Source organism: Elephas maximus, chromosome 23 (assembly GCF_024166365.1).
Source record: "Elephas maximus indicus isolate mEleMax1 chromosome 23, mEleMax1 primary haplotype, whole genome shotgun sequence".
In the NCBI taxonomy this organism is placed as follows: Eukaryota; Metazoa; Chordata; class Mammalia; order Proboscidea; family Elephantidae; genus Elephas; species Elephas maximus.
The window spans coordinates 79,089,496-79,106,149 of record NC_064841.1 but is presented as its reverse complement, the minus strand read 5'-3'; the positions used below and the strand labels follow the sequence as shown (position 1 = coordinate 79,106,149).

The window sequence follows — 16,654 nt, the reverse complement described above, 5'->3', positions numbered from 1 at the left end:
CAAGGAAGAAGTGACCGGAGGTATGCAGGCCACCCTAACCCCACAAACTCAGGAAAGTTGAGGAGATTCTGGATCTCCACCATACAGTTCCCATCTTTACTCAAAACAGTGTTTTTACTCTATAGTTTCTGTTAACAGAAAATTTACATCCAACTTACATGATTTTATTTATTTATAAAGAAACTAAACCAGGTATTTTTTTTTTGTTTATTGCAAGCAGATTACATCTCCTGCTTAGATAATCTACAGAAAAGTCCAATATAATTAATATTATCAAATCATATTTTATCTACAGAAATAAAAGTTAAAAACAGTAGCATACAAAATAAACTTTACAGAAATGTAAGAACTAGATTAATTCACAATTTAATTTTTCAAAGCAGGTTAATGAATTATTATCAATTAAACATTACTGATTGGAGGCTGATTTATTAAGTTAAGTGCACCTACTATATTTAATCACTTAAAAATAAATTCCAGTATTTATGATGATAACTGTAGATACCATTGTTTAATACATTTTCAAAGCCTCTCTTTTATCACATCACATAATGAACAGAAATTTTAAGTTGCAATGCAGACAAACATTATAATTTTAAGTCAGAAACAATATACACATATTAAAATTCCATATATTTCAATAAGGTAAAAAATAAAGCTATATAAACTGATCTTTAGATTTTTTTCTGCAAAAGTAGAATCACCTTTCCTAATACTTTCAGCACATTTTCATTAAAGCTTTGTTACAGACACTCTGTCAGAATGACTCAGTCCCATTCACCTACCCGCCAACATAAGAAAGAACGCATTTGTCAACTGACATTTTTCCTGTTTTAAAGTACAAATGGGTGACTTCCAAAAGAAATGTAGAATGCAAAGGACTGCATACCAAGTTGTTGTATAAAGTCAAATAAATAATATTAATTTAAAAATAAAATAGAAGTGGTTGCATTAGTTCATTACTAGTCAGTGCAAGGCATATGAACTTTAGTGGTTTTAAAAAAAAAAAGACTAAAAAACTTCCTTCCGATTGCACTCAACATTTGGTTGATGCCCGACAATTTAAAAAGTTACCACAGCACGTCTGAGACTTTTCTGTAATTAAAGCTGCAAGAAGCTCAACAAGTCAAACCAAGAAGTTCTATAAAACTTGCTATCATACAGTCATTTTTTCTCTCCATCTAAATCTCCAAAACTTACTACTCCTCACTTATTCATCCAGGCACACACTCACTAAGCGTCTTATGAGAGCTACAACCCTCAAGGGTATTTTTATTTGGTCTGCTTTGTTCACTCTATTATTCAAATGCATAGGAGCGGGTTGATGTGGATTTTAACTTCAGTTGCCCAGAAAAGGAAACCTTGTCTACCCCTAGCTGCCTTGCTGCTGGCTCGGGGCTGGCCCTCCTGCTGCGGCGATGGCAGGGCTCCTAGAAGCAGGCAGATCTGATGCGGAGCGGGCATTGGCCGATTCCAGATTCTGCTCTCTGGCCACCTTGTCTTGGGTGCTGAGCTGCAGAGGAGAGGTTTAAACTGGGGGAGCTGAGCATCCTTGAAAGGAATGAACATGGCCCTGGGCACTGTTACATCCTTCAGTGAGTAGTTTGTATAAACAAAGCCATGGCTTTCAACCCTGTTGTGTGCTGTGCAAAGGCTTACCGATGCCACCAAGGAGCCTCACGTTACCAGTGAGGCAGAGGAGGTTTAAGGAAGCCTGACCTTCCCAGACACGGTGAAGCGACCCCCATAAGGTCACCTTAGAAAGAAGCCAGGTATGTTCAGGATTTAAGGAAAGTATAATGTGTGTGTGTACTTGTGTGTGCATACATGTGTATGTACTTGTGTGTGTGCATACATGCTTGCACACGTATGCATATGGCCGTGAGTGAAGTAGGAGCTGAAGGCAAGAGAATACAAATGTCATCAGGGCTGCTCACGCACATTTATAAAATGGTTTGCTTTTAAGGGAATGGAATGGGAATTAGGAGCCCTGTATTGGGACCAACATGGTAAGTTACAATGATAATTTATTCAAACATCATGTGCAGCAGTGAATTAGATTTTCTAAAATAAGAAAAATCCTTAAAGTTGACATTACTTGTTTTAAAGTTAAAGGCAAGTAAACACGAACCATTGAAAGGTGAAAAATTGCATTAAATCATATCTGAAATGTCATTTCAGTGGTCTTTTCCTCCCCCCACTTTTTTTTTTTATCTTGTGCCCTTTAGATATTTAAGATTATTAGGCATGTGCATTTAATAATTTCCTAAATAATTTTTGAAAAGACATTTTGGAGAGCATAAAAGTTTAGTGACTTTTATAGGACATACGGTAAATGTCTAGGTAGTAGGCAGAACTGGGACCCAGCGTATTTCACTACTAAGCAAGAATCTTCTATTTTTAAGGCTGAAGAATGGAAACTAAAAACAAAAATGAAAAAGTAGATGAAACTGCAATAAATTACACAGAAGAAGCTTAGCAAATTACTGTACTCTAAACATCAACAATTACTGTCATCAGAAACACTAACAAATTAAGAGGTATAGAGAATAAAATCGATCTGAAAATTTCACATTCATCAGATACGAAACATCCAGCCAAAACTCTCACCAGAATTTAAACGTAAAGTGGCCAAAATTTCATCAACTTAAAAAATAAAACCTTTAGAACATACTTTAAAAATTAGATATGGTATGCTAACAAATAAATGCATAAAAGAGATATAAACAGCTATGAAAATACTTCAGTGCAAAGGCAATTTTAAGATTTCTAAAAAAATACATTACAAATAATCTGTTAACTGAACATACAGAGAGAATCTGTTGCCCCTACAGGTGTTACACCTACACCCGTATGTTAGGTTCTTTAAGTCACTGTAAAAACACATACACCACTGTTTTGCAGGGTCTGGAGTGAAGTGTGACAACCAGGCACGCAGTCACCATACACATGATCTCGTGACAGTCATCTGACGAGACCGGAACCGGAAGGGATTTTTACAAAATGGTAAAGACAAGCTTCAGGACAAAAACGGTGCTTCCTTATTCTGTTTTCTAATTCTAGGTCAAACCTTCATTATCCTAATCTTTGGTATGATATTTATATTTCACTTATTCCAGCTACTGCACTGTTTACTGTTAATTCTCCATTTGGAAAATAATACGTATCCCTTAGTTCAAATACGTACTCTAAAGGTGAAACATTATACAATCAAATGGTGAAACCTGAACTTCCAAAAGTATCTAAAATCAGACATCACAGAAACAGATCTCAGCGTTCACTTAGAAAAGTCTCAGTTTTCACGATATGAAATCTAGCAGTGAGAAGGTGTTTCCTTTCAGCTTTCGGGTGATGTGTTTTTAAAAAGACATTGGTTTTAATGTCTGAAGTTTGAATCTCAAACTGAAATACCTTCTTTAAGGTCCACCGAGGTTATGTAAAATTGAACATTTCTGGAAATAGAAACCCAAAGGGGAAAACAAAACAAAACCCTGTTCCTGCTGAGGTGATTCCAACTCCGAGGCCCGGTATGACAGAGCAGAGCTGCCCCACAGGGTTTCCAAGGCTGAAATCTTGACGGAAGCTGGCTGCCACATCCTTCTCCTGCTGAGCAGCTGGTTTGAACCGCCGACCTTTCTGTTAGCAGCTAAGCGCTCAACCACTGTGCTACCAGGGCTCCTTCAGAAATAGACATACCAGTACAGAAAAGAACAGGAGCTTTATAAAAAGCAGCCTTGTGGAGTATTTGCCCACCTCAAATAAAACAGTGAACAAAATCCTAAGATAAAGGAGAGATCTATGAAAAAAAAAAAAAAATCAGAGCAAAGTCTGGTAACAACTACAGAGCACTGAAGGGAGCAGAAGATGACGACCTTGCCTTTTAAAACTGAGCGGCCATCTTGTCAGCATGACCATTACAGCCTGAAAGAGACTCTGACAGAAGCACCCCCTAGTGGTTCTCTCTCAATGTTACAGCCAAAGGGGAGTCTGACCACCACAGCCAAGTAGTTAACCCTAAACCAAACTAAACCAAACCAAACCAAACCCACTGCTGTGGAGTCAATTTCAACTCACAGCAACCCTATAGGACAGAGTCAAATTGCCCCATAGGGTTTCCAAAGCTGTAATCTTTACGGAAGCAGACAGCCACATCTCTCTCCTGCGGAGCGGCTGGTGGGTTGAGTTAGTTAGCAGCTGAGTGCTTAACCACCGTGCCATCAGGGCTCCTCACAGTTACCGTAGGGTACCCGAAACCAATACTCCTTTCCCTAAAACCTATGAAATAAAAAATCTTCAAAAGTAGTAAATAAGTAAACTTTACCCTTTGGAGTGTGACTGACAAATATCTCAAAACTTCTATTGGAAAAGCTTACGTTAACAGTATTACCTATTCCTCACACATGAATACGGGGTTTTTTTTTTTCTCCACAGAGGCAAGTGGGTGATGGGAAAAGAGAAGACATTAACAAATTCAACAACATATAGGGTTAACATCTCTCTTCGGCAAAACAAGCTTAGATTTGGATATAACCCATTAGAAAAACACCCTTACCATGTAGAGGATGAACTTAAGCAAAAGCAAGGCCTATGATTCTAACAGGAAAACAAATACACGATTGCCTGAATGTCTAATCTGGCCACTTTCAAAAACAGAAGTATTGGGGGATTTCTTGAGAAAAGGAAGTGCACAAAAAACACCAATCTCTTCCACAGAGACTGCACACAAGGAGGAATGAAAGGGACACGGCTGGCAGACATGCTCAAAATGGCGGTCACTGGGGGTGTGTGAGGTGATTGCTCCGGCTCAACGCTGACCCGCTGTCTCAACACGTAGATCACTTGGTGCGCTCTTCTCTTCAAGTAACACCAAGTGACAGAGGACGACAGAGAGGATAATCACACAGAAGCCCTGACTCAGGGTAAAGAGATCATCTACTGCTACCAGTCTTCCAGGGCCAGAACGCCCTTCTTAGCAGTCCAACCAAACGCACAAAGGAGAGTACGAGAAGCCACCAGGCCTGGAGGAAGCCACAACTCAAGTGCTCAGTCCAGAAGGTCAGAGCTAAGTGCCTCTCAGGACAAGCTGTGTTGTTTCTCTCCTTCTCTGGAAACTAAGGAAAAAGCACACCCATACGCAGACACACGGACACACACACACACACACACTCGAGAATGCAGTTCTCAAAGGCGTGAATTGGTGATCTGTCCGTCATACAGGTGTTTCCAGGCTGGACCCATGGTAGTAGTGTCTTGAACTGGAATTGCAACAGTTACTTGAAAGACCAAAGATGGATGGATGTACTAAATACTCCTTGCTATTCCAGAAGGTTAACATCAGTTTTTTAGAGTGAGAACTAGACTCCATGGCCGAAGGACTGGTGAGGTCGTGGCTCTGGTAGCTGGGGCTTTGTAGAGAGGCGAGAGAGGTGAATTCCGAAACGTGGTCCTGACACTGCCTGGATGTATTCTGTCGAGAGAACAACAAAAAAATACCAGTTCGGTCCCTGGAATGATCACTGTTAACCTCCCTGAGAATCTGATCTAAAACTGACTTGAGCCATTTCAAAATGAAGATAAATACGATTACTTCCAGTGGGAACTGCTAGATTCAACTAATGATCAGGTCATCAGTTTTCATTATGTAAGACAGGTCATATGGCATTCATTTCATTTCAAATATTATACAAAGGCAATGTGTTTACTGATACTCCAACTACAAACGTCTCCTACTTTTTGGCACCGAGAGTGACCATTCCATGATTCCAGGGGAAGACAAGGAAGAACTGGGAGATAAAGACTATGGTTTGTAAATATACATGGCTTCCTTCCTTTAATTACCATAGTCATTTGGTGCAGCTCAAAAGTCCTAAAGCCTAATAAAGTTTCGTTCCTTCACCATAAAATTGCTGAACCACCACCACAAAGACAGGAAGACAAGCCCTCACCGGGTGTCACTGTACTGTCCCACAGAGCTCAGGGTAGACCTCGTGCTGACTAAGCCTACCTGAAGAATTTCATCCTACTGTTGTTTTGTATACTCCACAGATACACTGGTTTGCGTGGCTTATTAATAGCCTAACGTGTCATCAACATTATTAACAAGACAGTGAGAGAATAATGGGAAGTTGTACAATACATAACTATTTCAGTTAAATAATAATTCCCAAGTACGACTACTTCTAGATAGAGAAGTTAGGTGATGGATGTGTTTGTTAAACTCTGAGAGGTCTAGGTGGGAAAATGCTTCACGAGCAGTTACGTTTACAATCTTCGTATTTTTCAGACACAAGACATAAGTTACATAGGTTTCAGCTAATGTAGAACAATGGACTCATACCAAACCTTTAGCTGGGTTATTGTTCAATGCAGATCACGCCAATTCCATTTTTGGTTTTGAAATGATATCTTTCCTGAGAGACCTTTTGAATGACACTGTTTCCACCACAAAGGGTTGGGGAGGAGCTTGTATTCCGGCAGCACGAGCCATAAATGTGACCAGTTGGGCTGACGCTGCATGTATGCACGCTGAACACTAGCCACAGCACACATATGTGACGGGTATGTGCGTATATACACACGTGTGTGCGGATACACGATACACTACCCTACGCAGCAAAGTCATTCAGGCACATCACTTACCTGGGAGAGCAACTATGTGTGTGTAAAAAATGTTCATCTTTTTTTTTTTTTTTTTTTGCATCATTACCCTTTGTTATAAGAACGGCACAGCACAGCAAAAACTTTGGAGGAAAAACAGTTTCAAAGAATCACAGCACACCAAGGAAGTGACTCCCAACTTGTCAACATCTGTGCGATTCCGTTACCTATCATTGAGCTAATTAGGCTTCGGAAGCGGTAAGAGGTTCTTCAAGGAGCGGCCCATCGGTGCGTGGCACTGCGCTTACAGGTGCTTTATGTCTCATTGTCCTCTGCAAGGATGAGGAAAAACACTGAGATGCTTGAGGCAAACATCAGAGAAGCCTGAAAGACGTTTCAGAGTGGAGGGCAAAAATCCAAATAGTGTAGGTTTTTTATCTCAATCAAACTGATTCATCAACTGTCCGGGGGCAGTGTCTACTAGTGCTCTGTGGCTATTACCATGGGCCATCCCTCTGCCTCTAGACCATTTTAGAATCTGTTTCTGGATTAATACAAACCTGTGGCTGCTCACTACACCTCATGGACGTGAAATGGATACTCTCTGTTTTACTCAAAAGCCTTTCCAAGTGGGAGTCTGTGACATTCATTGTTGAGTAAGTGACTCAAGGGTGGCTAGAACAGGTATAAAGACACCAGTGCAGGCACAAGGATTCTTCCTGCCAGTTGCCTTTTTGCAAGAGAGCACAAGCACTCTACTAGGAAAAAACATGTCTTTCCTAAAAGTGTCATTCACATGAAAAAAAAAAAAAAAAAAACCGTACTCAACAACTGAGCAATAGTGAAAGGGCTTAAAGGATAGGCCGCAGCACCAAATGTATGTGCAGGTGCCAGAGGCAGAGACTGACAAGCCACCAAGCGGCACAGCCAAGTCCTCCGGCGTCTGAGTGTGATCCACGGTCGGTCTGACCACGCTCCTGCCCTCAGTGCAGTGAAGTCAAGGATCTGTTACCAACACAGAAGCACTTCCAGGACCTTAAAGCTAAACACCCTGCCACACTTGCCAAAAAGCATCTTGTGTACCAACTTCCTAGGCACTGCTAGGCGCCTCTACAAAGAGTAGCCAGGAGTTTCCCGAGAAGAATGGACAGTGCCCATGCCCCTAATCAAACCTGGCAAGAGACGCAGAACCCTAAGAGTCAAGGTGATGGTGCCCAAGTTGCTAGCAGATCCAGGCGACTGGAAATCTGAAGAGTTACGATTTCCTACTCAAACTCTGTTAGTTTCTCAGTAAGAAGGAACAGAAGAATTTTAGGAGTTGAAGAACTGCAGCCTCTGTAGCAGGTTTGGATTGGCAAAAATATTTCTTGGTGAGAAGGATGAGCTAAACAAATAATGGTGTTTATCAGGTCTTGTGTGGGCAGGAAGAGGGACACACACACACACACAAGTAGGTGCGTGTATATGTGTGTGTGCATGTATACACACACATATACATATATGTAATTTAAAATAAACATGGTGCCTGTGGTGTTTTTCCATAAGAAAAAGAGAAAAGGAGAAAGAGAGTCCATTTGAAGTATATTCCTCTTAAGCCTGAGTCAGATGTTTGTTCCTCCAAAGTTCTGCAGCACGCTGGGCGGCTGTGCAGCGATCCAGGGCAGTCGCTGTGCTCGGGCCACGAGCGTGCTGGCCTCCTGGTCCTCTTCATTAGCGTGTGGACGATGGCTACACCTGCAGGTGCTCACAGCCAGGGGCCTCGAGGCCCGGAGCCCCAGAGGCTGTGGAAATCATGAAAGCTCAGTCACGGCCTTCTCTAGGCAGCTAGAGTCTAGGTCTGCAAACGTTCACAAAGAGCTAATAAACCACGTTGATAGTCAGAATAGTTATTTTTAGCCCCGTTGGCATGATTGAATCAATTTCATAAGGATCTCCTGTGACTTGTTAAAGTGCTCCTAGTAATTTCATCTGAAATGTTTTCAAGTGTATCAACGGTGAGGCCAATTGACGTAATTTATTCTAACAAATTCTGATGGCATCAGATTGGAACATTTTTTGATTGCCACTAATTTATGTGAATTTTAGAAATGTACTCTCTTGTTGGTTTAAAAAAGTGTTTAAAATGTATAGGAGATAAACTGTTATTAAAAGAAAAAAGCGAGCATTTCTGCTTTACGCATTTTCCGATTTAATAAGCTGCGTTGGTAAAACAGTAAAACCAAATATGCATTTCGAAGTATCATTAATTTTGAAGCATAAATGCAATATCTAGGTACATGAACAAACTACTAAAAAAACAGAAAATAATTTCTAGACAGTGATCTGTTCTTTTGAAATCCTGGCTCTGAAAAAAAGGCTTTCAGAGTTGGCAGCTACCACAGAAAAATGCTGTGTGAATGGCTCCATACTCCTGAGGAATAGGCCACTGTCATAATTTAAGGCAAATTTGAAGGCTTCTTCTGAAAACAATCAGATTTTAAAAAATAAAAAGTTGAACAGGAAGCTGATGAAATGTTTGATACAAAGCACTTTTTTGGGCCCTCTTTATCTGGGGTCGGTATGGCGCAGCCTGAGTCTTGACTTTCCTGCTAATACTCTGGGGGCCCTGGGCAAATCACTCAAGCATCTTGGGTCCTCGGTTTCCTTATCTGCAAAATGAGGACGGTGATACCGACCTCCCGGGGCGGTGGTCAGATTCAGTGAGTTCACAGAAGTGAGTGTGCTGAGTGAATTCTAGCGTCTTGGACAAATGGAAGACGCTCTGGTGGCACAGTGCTTAAAGCGCTCGGCGCCAACCAAAAGGTCAGCAGTTCAAACCCAGGAGCTGCTCTGTAGGAGAGAGATGTGGCAGTCTGCTTCCGTAAAGATTCCAGCCTCAGAAACCCAATGGGGCAGCTCTACTCTTTCCTGTAGGGTCCCTATGCGTGGGTGTGGCTGGTTTGGGTACAAGTGGAGGTGTGGTCACTGGTTCCCTACAGGCTGCGGGGGAGGAGGTGGGACGGGTGCAACTTTCCTCAAGGGCTTTCACGATGTGGTAAGAAGCTAACTTGTAAGCTGCAGACACCCAAATGTTCATGTATACATAACTAATCTGAAAACGTGAGTGTTTAATATGGCACAGCCCTAAGTCATTACTTGTGCCCGAGATCAAGATGTAACCTGGCCCCGCCGATGGTGCGGCTGAAGTCTGATACTTCTAATGGACACGAGAAACACGGTTACAGCTGTTGATAGAAAATACAACCTGGCTTCGGTTTCCACATCTCAGGACACACTTCATCACTAGCTCTATCATCCCGTGGATATAATCCCAAACATGCAAAAAGGCAGAAGAAGAGTCACCTTGTGTTCCATTAGAAACTCAGACTGCTGGAAGTCTGAGAAAGCATAAAGATGGTGGACTGCTCAACAGAAAGGCACTGGTGTTTAGTCTGCTAGTCCCAGGAGGTTCAGGAGGGGCCATGCACATCATTAGGTTTAAACAAGGCAGTGGTTATTTATGCAAAGCACGTTGGAAGACAAAAGGAAACGAGGAAAGGGAAAAGAGAAACAACACAAGGCGGTGAGTCCAGTTAAAAGCCAACAACTTCCTTCTGCACATTAATGCTGATAACACTAAGCAAACAGACATGGGCACTGTTACCACAAAATAACCCTTTTCCCTAACAATGGTACTGCCTAGCTCCATCCCAGCATTATGCCTCCTGAGTTTCCATCTGTTTGGTTTTAATAATGGTTACTCTTGGCTCTCAAGAAAAATAAAGGTCTACAATAGCAATAAGCCAATAACCAGCTGCTGTCACTGTATAAAAAGGGTTCTGGGGTCAAATATACTGGAGAGGCACAACATTCTAATCCGTCCCTCTTGACAACTGTGGTGACATTAGTAGCATAAAGGCTCTGAGAAGTCCTGCGGTAAGACAGCCTTTTAGCAACTTTAACCCTACCAGTCTTAAACTTGTCTGGCTGTGGCACCATCCAACATCCTTTAATACCTGCAAATCACGCGTTCTGCAGAACGCACTTTCAGAAAGGCTGACCAGCCTCTGCAAGGCTTACCTGCCTTACACCAGCCTGAGCAGGGAACCACATTCTCGTGGGGTCAAACCCATGACTCGGCATTCCTCTCCCACGTGCAGGACGCATTTGTTATGGTCACTTACTTCTAGCATGAAGCGACATCGCCAAAAAAGAGCCCGTGAACTCAAGACCTCGTTTAGACAAAAAGCGGTATTCTACAGCTTCCTCTCAGGGATTAAAAAAAGGGGTGGTGGTGGGGGGATGCTGCTGGTTGGGGTGGGGGGTGGCATTTAATAACCTCCACGAAAGCACAGTGAGGTAGCTGAGTCTCAGGGATACTCTCAGAGTTTCTTGCTCTCGCAGCCCTAACACCAAGGCCTGCTCCCCTCTGGCTGGTCAGCAGTGAAGCTCTTCAGCCCTCTGTACAGAAGTCCCTTGGGATTTCATACCTTCTGGAGGGTCAGGGTGAAATTCATATTTCTGCTATATTTCTTCTATTTGTGATAAAAAGGAGAAAGGGCTATAATTCCTGAAAAGATTTTGTCTTATTGCATTTCTGTTTAAAAGCAGTAACTATAAAAAAAAATATTTTAGTCAAATACTGTGTGTATATATTTTTACTCTTACTGAGAAGAGATCTCTTCTTGAGTGTTTGTAAACACTGATTTTAGAAACTACGGCAGGAGGCATAAAGAAGGGAACTACTTAGGAACTTGTAGCACTGGGTTTCAACATTTTAAATTAGCACAAAAGCTCTAAGAAAGCATACAAACAAGGATCCAATTCAAATCACTGGGGTCAACGATAGTTGGGGCACACGCATGAACACAGACTGTTTCTACCCTAAGCCCGACCCAGGGCTACCTATTTTCCACCACAAACACCGGCCAACACAATTTGGAAGTTTAAGCCACTAATATCATCTGAGTTTTTAAAAAAGTGAATGAACATGGTCCTAGGATACATGGATTGCCTAACCCCGTAGCTGCCACCATCCTTTCTCTTCTATGCTCTCGTGTGTCCCTCACCCGGGACAGTCGTCCTGCGCTCTAGAAGGGACGGGGCCTGCCTTGTAGGGTCAGTTATTGCTGTGGGTTCATCTCTTTCACCAGGATCCCTTCTTTCTCTTTACTGGGGTTTTGGACTTCAGGGGGCATAAAAATTGACTGGGGAGCTTGTTAAAAGTGTAGATTCTAGGGCCCCACCTCTACAGAAAGAATAAAAATTTCTGGGGATAGAATTTCAAAATCTGAATTTTTAATAAACTCTGAGTGATTGCAGCACAGGTGGACTCCAGATCACAATGTGAGGGAAAACCATTATCTTGCCCCTAGTCAACAATCAGGTTTCCTGGTGAAACAGGGAAAACGGGAGAGAGAAAAGAATGTCAGCTCTGGCCAGTGGGTGGTTACATAAGCCTCTCCACTGCCATGAGGGCTTGGGGGCTTTGCTGTCAGCCAGCAGACACTATTGAGTCATGAGCAGGGAGCGCCCACTCAATCTCCCACAAAATCATGAGGCTCACGGCAAAGGTAAGTGCTGCCAGGAGCATGGGTAATGCCGAAGGGATGAGGACCTTCCTGAAAACACAGGTGAGATGCAGAACGATCACAAAAGTACCTGGTGCACACCTGTCGGGAGCCCTATGCCAGGCCAGGCACTGTACAAATGTCCTTCCCCCTATACCAGGCCAGGCACTGTACAAATGTCCTTCCCCCTATACCAGGCCAGGCACTGTACAGATGTCCTTCCCCCTATACCAGGCCAGGAATTGTACAAATGTCCTTCCCCCTATACCAGGCCAGGCACTGTACAAATGTCCTTTCCCCTATACCAGGCCAGGCACTGTACAGATGTCCTTCCCCCTATACCAGGCCAGGAATTGTACAAATGTCCTTTCCCTATACCAGGCCAGGAATTATGCAAATATCCTTTCTTTCCTGAAACCAGAATTCAGTTTGTTGGCCAAGATCTTGGCAGAGTGGAAAATAAGTAGCCCTATCAAAAACCAACATTTCCTAACATAAATGCTAAACATTTGAGCAGAATTCACCACCCTTAAAAATCATGTGATTTAACCTCTAAAGTAATGATTAATTAAAACAATTTTTGGATTTACATAAAGGAATTAGTTTTTTTGTACTGGCTTAAATTTTCTCATATTCTTTTTCTTATTTCAGCTGACCAACTGTTTAGGTTTGAATGTAAACATTGGTCACCTTCAACTTCACTAATTTAGCATTTAAAATCGTTTATCATCATGCAATTCATTAGCAGCAACCGGACTGATCACTTTTTTATGAAACCCAAGCCTTTTATACTATCTTTTGTAATTTTATTATTTCTCAGCCTTATAGCTAGGAAACTAAGCGTGCAACGATGCCCTGGCTCGGGAGAAGCGCCAGCGTACCTGAGTTCTTTCTGTTGCAGTGGGCCACAGCTGCCTACATAAAACTTTCTTGAGAACATCAGGAAGAAGGCTCACAGTAATCAACAGGATGATGCTTAACCATGCAGGACCACAGGACAACATCTGGATAAACACATAGTACATCCTCTGGTAGTTGAGGAACGGCCTGGAAGGTAAGGAAAAAGAAAACACAAGGGCAGGTCAGACTGAAAACCCGCTCTTTATTTCTCTACTTGCACGAAGATGCCATTTGTTCTGGTGGTTTGTACTTTTGTGACTGACAGTCACTTCTTCTGAGTCCACAAGCAAATGCTTGACCTGCCTGCTTCTGTCTTACTCTATAAAAAATGGGACTAGGAACTTCCTCTAAGACTGGGGAATTATGAATGGGAAGAAGAAAAAAGAGGTCTATGACATCACCCCAAGAAGAAGATAAAAGGGCTTGAAGTTCAGTTTGAGAATACAAAAAGAAAAAAAAAAAAAGATTAAAATAGGTGATTTTCTTCTATCCTAAAATCACAACCCGATCAATGGTTATCAACACGGGGGAGACGTACAAGAGTCCTGATTGGCATCGCTACGCTCAGCTACCTACAGCTTATGTCCTCAAAACGGAAGACTTTTCTACAAACATACAGACCAGGAAATGACTTCCCCACCAAGCAACTTTATAACTCAAAGAAAACATGCATACTGAGCTCCAAGAACGCAGCTGGGAAGAGATGCAGAAGTAATAACGGCACTGAACTTGAGAGACATACATTTTATTTTTCGTATACTTTTCCAATTTACATTTATTGATCACCTTTGATGTGCCGGGCACTATGAACAGATTAGAGAGTCGGAGGTAGAGTTCCTACCTCCATGAAAAGCACAGTTAAATTGGGGATTTGGACAATTCAACAGAAAATGAGAATACAGCACGGTGAATTTAACGACAAAGGAACGCCCAGAGAACCACAGAAGCATCAAGACTGGAAACAGTTAGAAGGGCTTCCTGGGAGAGGGGATACCTAAAGTGACTCCTGAGACGGGAAGCTGGGGCGCCATCACCACACAGCAGTGTAGCTGCTGGTTCCTAACGTCTACGTGTGGTGAGATGCTGGGTCACATTTCTCTTCACCAAGGAATGGGAACTGGGGATGAAGGAGCCCTGAGTGTCTGCCAGTCAGGTCTAGTGTCAAAATTCTAGGAAACAGGATGCCCCCCCTCCCTCCAAAAATGCCATCTGGACCCTTTATTGAGGATGACAGAGCCATCATGCCTAAAAACACACAAATCTCAGTAGCTCATCAGTGGTTTTCAGGATGACCTGCTCCTCTTACCCAGCCACGGCATCTGGAAGTTCACTAGAACTGCAAGGTTATTTAGTTTTGGACAGGGCTGTTGGAAACACACCAAATGCTTTTTCTCAATTTTCTGGTCTTAAAAGAATCAGGTAATACATCAATTTGGCCACTAGGGGTCACCAACTGAATGAGACAATTGGAGTGGATAATACTGACACCCAATATCAGGGACAATAACCTAAAAAGCATTTTTATTCTTTTTTTTTTTTTTTCCTTTAGAGGCTGCCTACTATGTTCCGGGTACTGTGCTCAGTTTTGGAGATACAAAGTAGCAAGAATATTGCTTTCAGCCTCAACATCCGGCCAGGACCGGGACAAGGCAAGCATGTAAGACTGAAGGAGACACTCGCTCTTAGGTTCAAGCCCCAGCACATAGCTTACTTCACCTCAGCTCCAGCCCTGCTCAAGAAATCCTGTCTTACGGAGAGGACAGAAATGTAAACAGGAGGATTACAGAGAAATAGAGTGAATGAATGCTTGGGGCAGAGGCGGCACTGTAGCACCCCGGATAGCTCGTGGGGAGCGTCACAGAGGAGAACGCACCAGAGTCTTGAAGGCAGGCCAAGTGGTAGGTTAACTGGGAAGGACATTCTAGGCGGAAAGACAGAACTGGCAAAGTCAGTTGAAATATTACCAAAATAGATGCCAAATCCAGGACTTCTCTCCCTCCTCAAGCTGGCCATACCAAGTCACCCCATGGCTAGTTTATGGCAACAGTTTACAAATCTGTCTTCCTGTCTCGCTTTTGCACTCACTAATTCATTCTCAACACAGCAGCCACAGTGATCTTTTTAAAGCACGATCTGACTCTGTCGGTCTTCTGCTAGCAACCCTTCAACAACTTACCACAACACTCACACTGGAGTCAAAGCCCTCAGCTGGCTCCACAAGGTGCAGGGTGACATACCCTACTTAATCCTCCAGCTTGACCTCGTCCACTTTCCCCCAGGTCACTGTTCCTCACTCGCACTGGACATCTTTCAAACTTACCACCTGCTTTCCGGCCTTGGCGCTTTGGGCACGTGATATTCTTTCAGGCTGAAACACAGATTCCCTTCCTTAAGACTTAGGGCTCCGGACTCAGACTGCCTAGGCTCAAAATTCCAGCTCTACTGCCTTAGCAATTGTATGGCCTCAGTTTTATCATCTGTGGTATATGAAGACCATGCTTGTCGTGAACACTGAACGAGGTACCACGTGTACAGTACTTAGGTCAGCGGCTCATTCTAGTGAGCATTTAATAAGTGTTAGCTATTATCATCACGGACGTCCTGTGTAGCAGAAACGGTTAAGCGCTTTACTACAAACTGCAAGGTCAGTGGTTCAAACCCAGCCAGAGGTGCCTCAGAACAAAGGCCTGGCAGCCTGCTTCTGAAAGGCCACAGTGAAGACCCTGTGGAGAGTTCTACTCTGCAGCACGCGGGGCTGCCCTGAGTCAGAACTCACTAGACGGCAGGAGTAGTTCCACTCTGCACCACGTGGGGCTGCCCTGAGTCAGAACTCACTCGACGGCAGGAGTAGTTCCACTCTGCACCACGTGGGGCTGCCCTGAGTCAGGACTCACTCGACAGCAGGAGTAGTTCCACTCTGCACCACGTGGGGCTGCCCTGAGTCAGAACTCACTCGACGGCAGGAGTAGTTCCACTCTGCACCACGTGGGGCTGCCCTGAGTCAGGACTCACTCGACGGCAGGAGTAGTTCCACTCTGCACCACGTGGGGCTGCCCTGAGTCAGGACTCACTCGACGGCAGGAGTAGTTCCACTCTGCACCACGTGGGGCTGCCCTGAGTCAGGACTCACTCGACAGCAGGAGTAGTTCCACTCTGCACCACGTGGGGCTGCCCTGAGTCAGAACTCACTGGACAGCAGGAGTAGTTCTACTCTGCACCACGTGGGGCTGCCCTGAGTCAGGACTCACTCGACGGCAGGAGTAGTTCCACTCTGCACCACGTGGGGCTGCCCTGAGTCTGAACTCACTCGACGGCAGGAGTAGTTCCACTCTGCACCACGTGGGGCTGCCCTGAGTCTGAACTCACTCGACGGCAGGAGTAGTTCTACTCTGCACCACGTGGGGCTGCCCTGAGTCAGGACTCACTCGACGGCAGGAGTAGTTCTACTCTGCACCACGTGGGGCTGCCCTGAGTCAGAACTCACTCGACGGCAGCTGGTTTTTTTGTATTATGATGATAACAACGACTTCTTCCCAGTTTTCAGTCTAAACAATCACTCTTTAAATGCCATCTCTGACCCCACAATCTGATAGGTCCCTTGCTGTGGG

At 43.6% G+C, this 16,654-nt stretch overlaps 1 protein-coding gene across 4 annotated transcripts in view; it reads right to left on the bottom strand.

Moving 5' to 3' along the window:
* Positions 1 to 207: 207 nt before the first annotated feature.
* The window catches only part of ATP11A (ATPase phospholipid transporting 11A), a 103,891-nt gene continuing 87,444 nt past the window's right edge, over positions 208 to 16,654 (bottom strand). The window contains exons 28-30 of one of the 4 annotated variants that reach the window (XM_049867607.1): positions 13,028 to 13,193; positions 6,825 to 6,929; positions 5,379 to 5,467 (exon numbers count right to left, since the gene is read on the bottom strand). In XM_049867607.1, the coding sequence (XP_049723564.1) occupies positions 6,840 to 6,929; positions 13,028 to 13,193 (256 nt within the window). In that variant the 3' untranslated portion in view covers positions 5,379 to 5,467; positions 6,825 to 6,839. Of the gene's footprint in view, positions 5,468 to 6,824; positions 6,930 to 9,939; positions 10,029 to 13,027; positions 13,194 to 16,654 lie in introns of all 4 variants that reach the window. The other 3 variants (XM_049867608.1, XM_049867609.1, XM_049867606.1) reach the window with 3 other exon arrangements.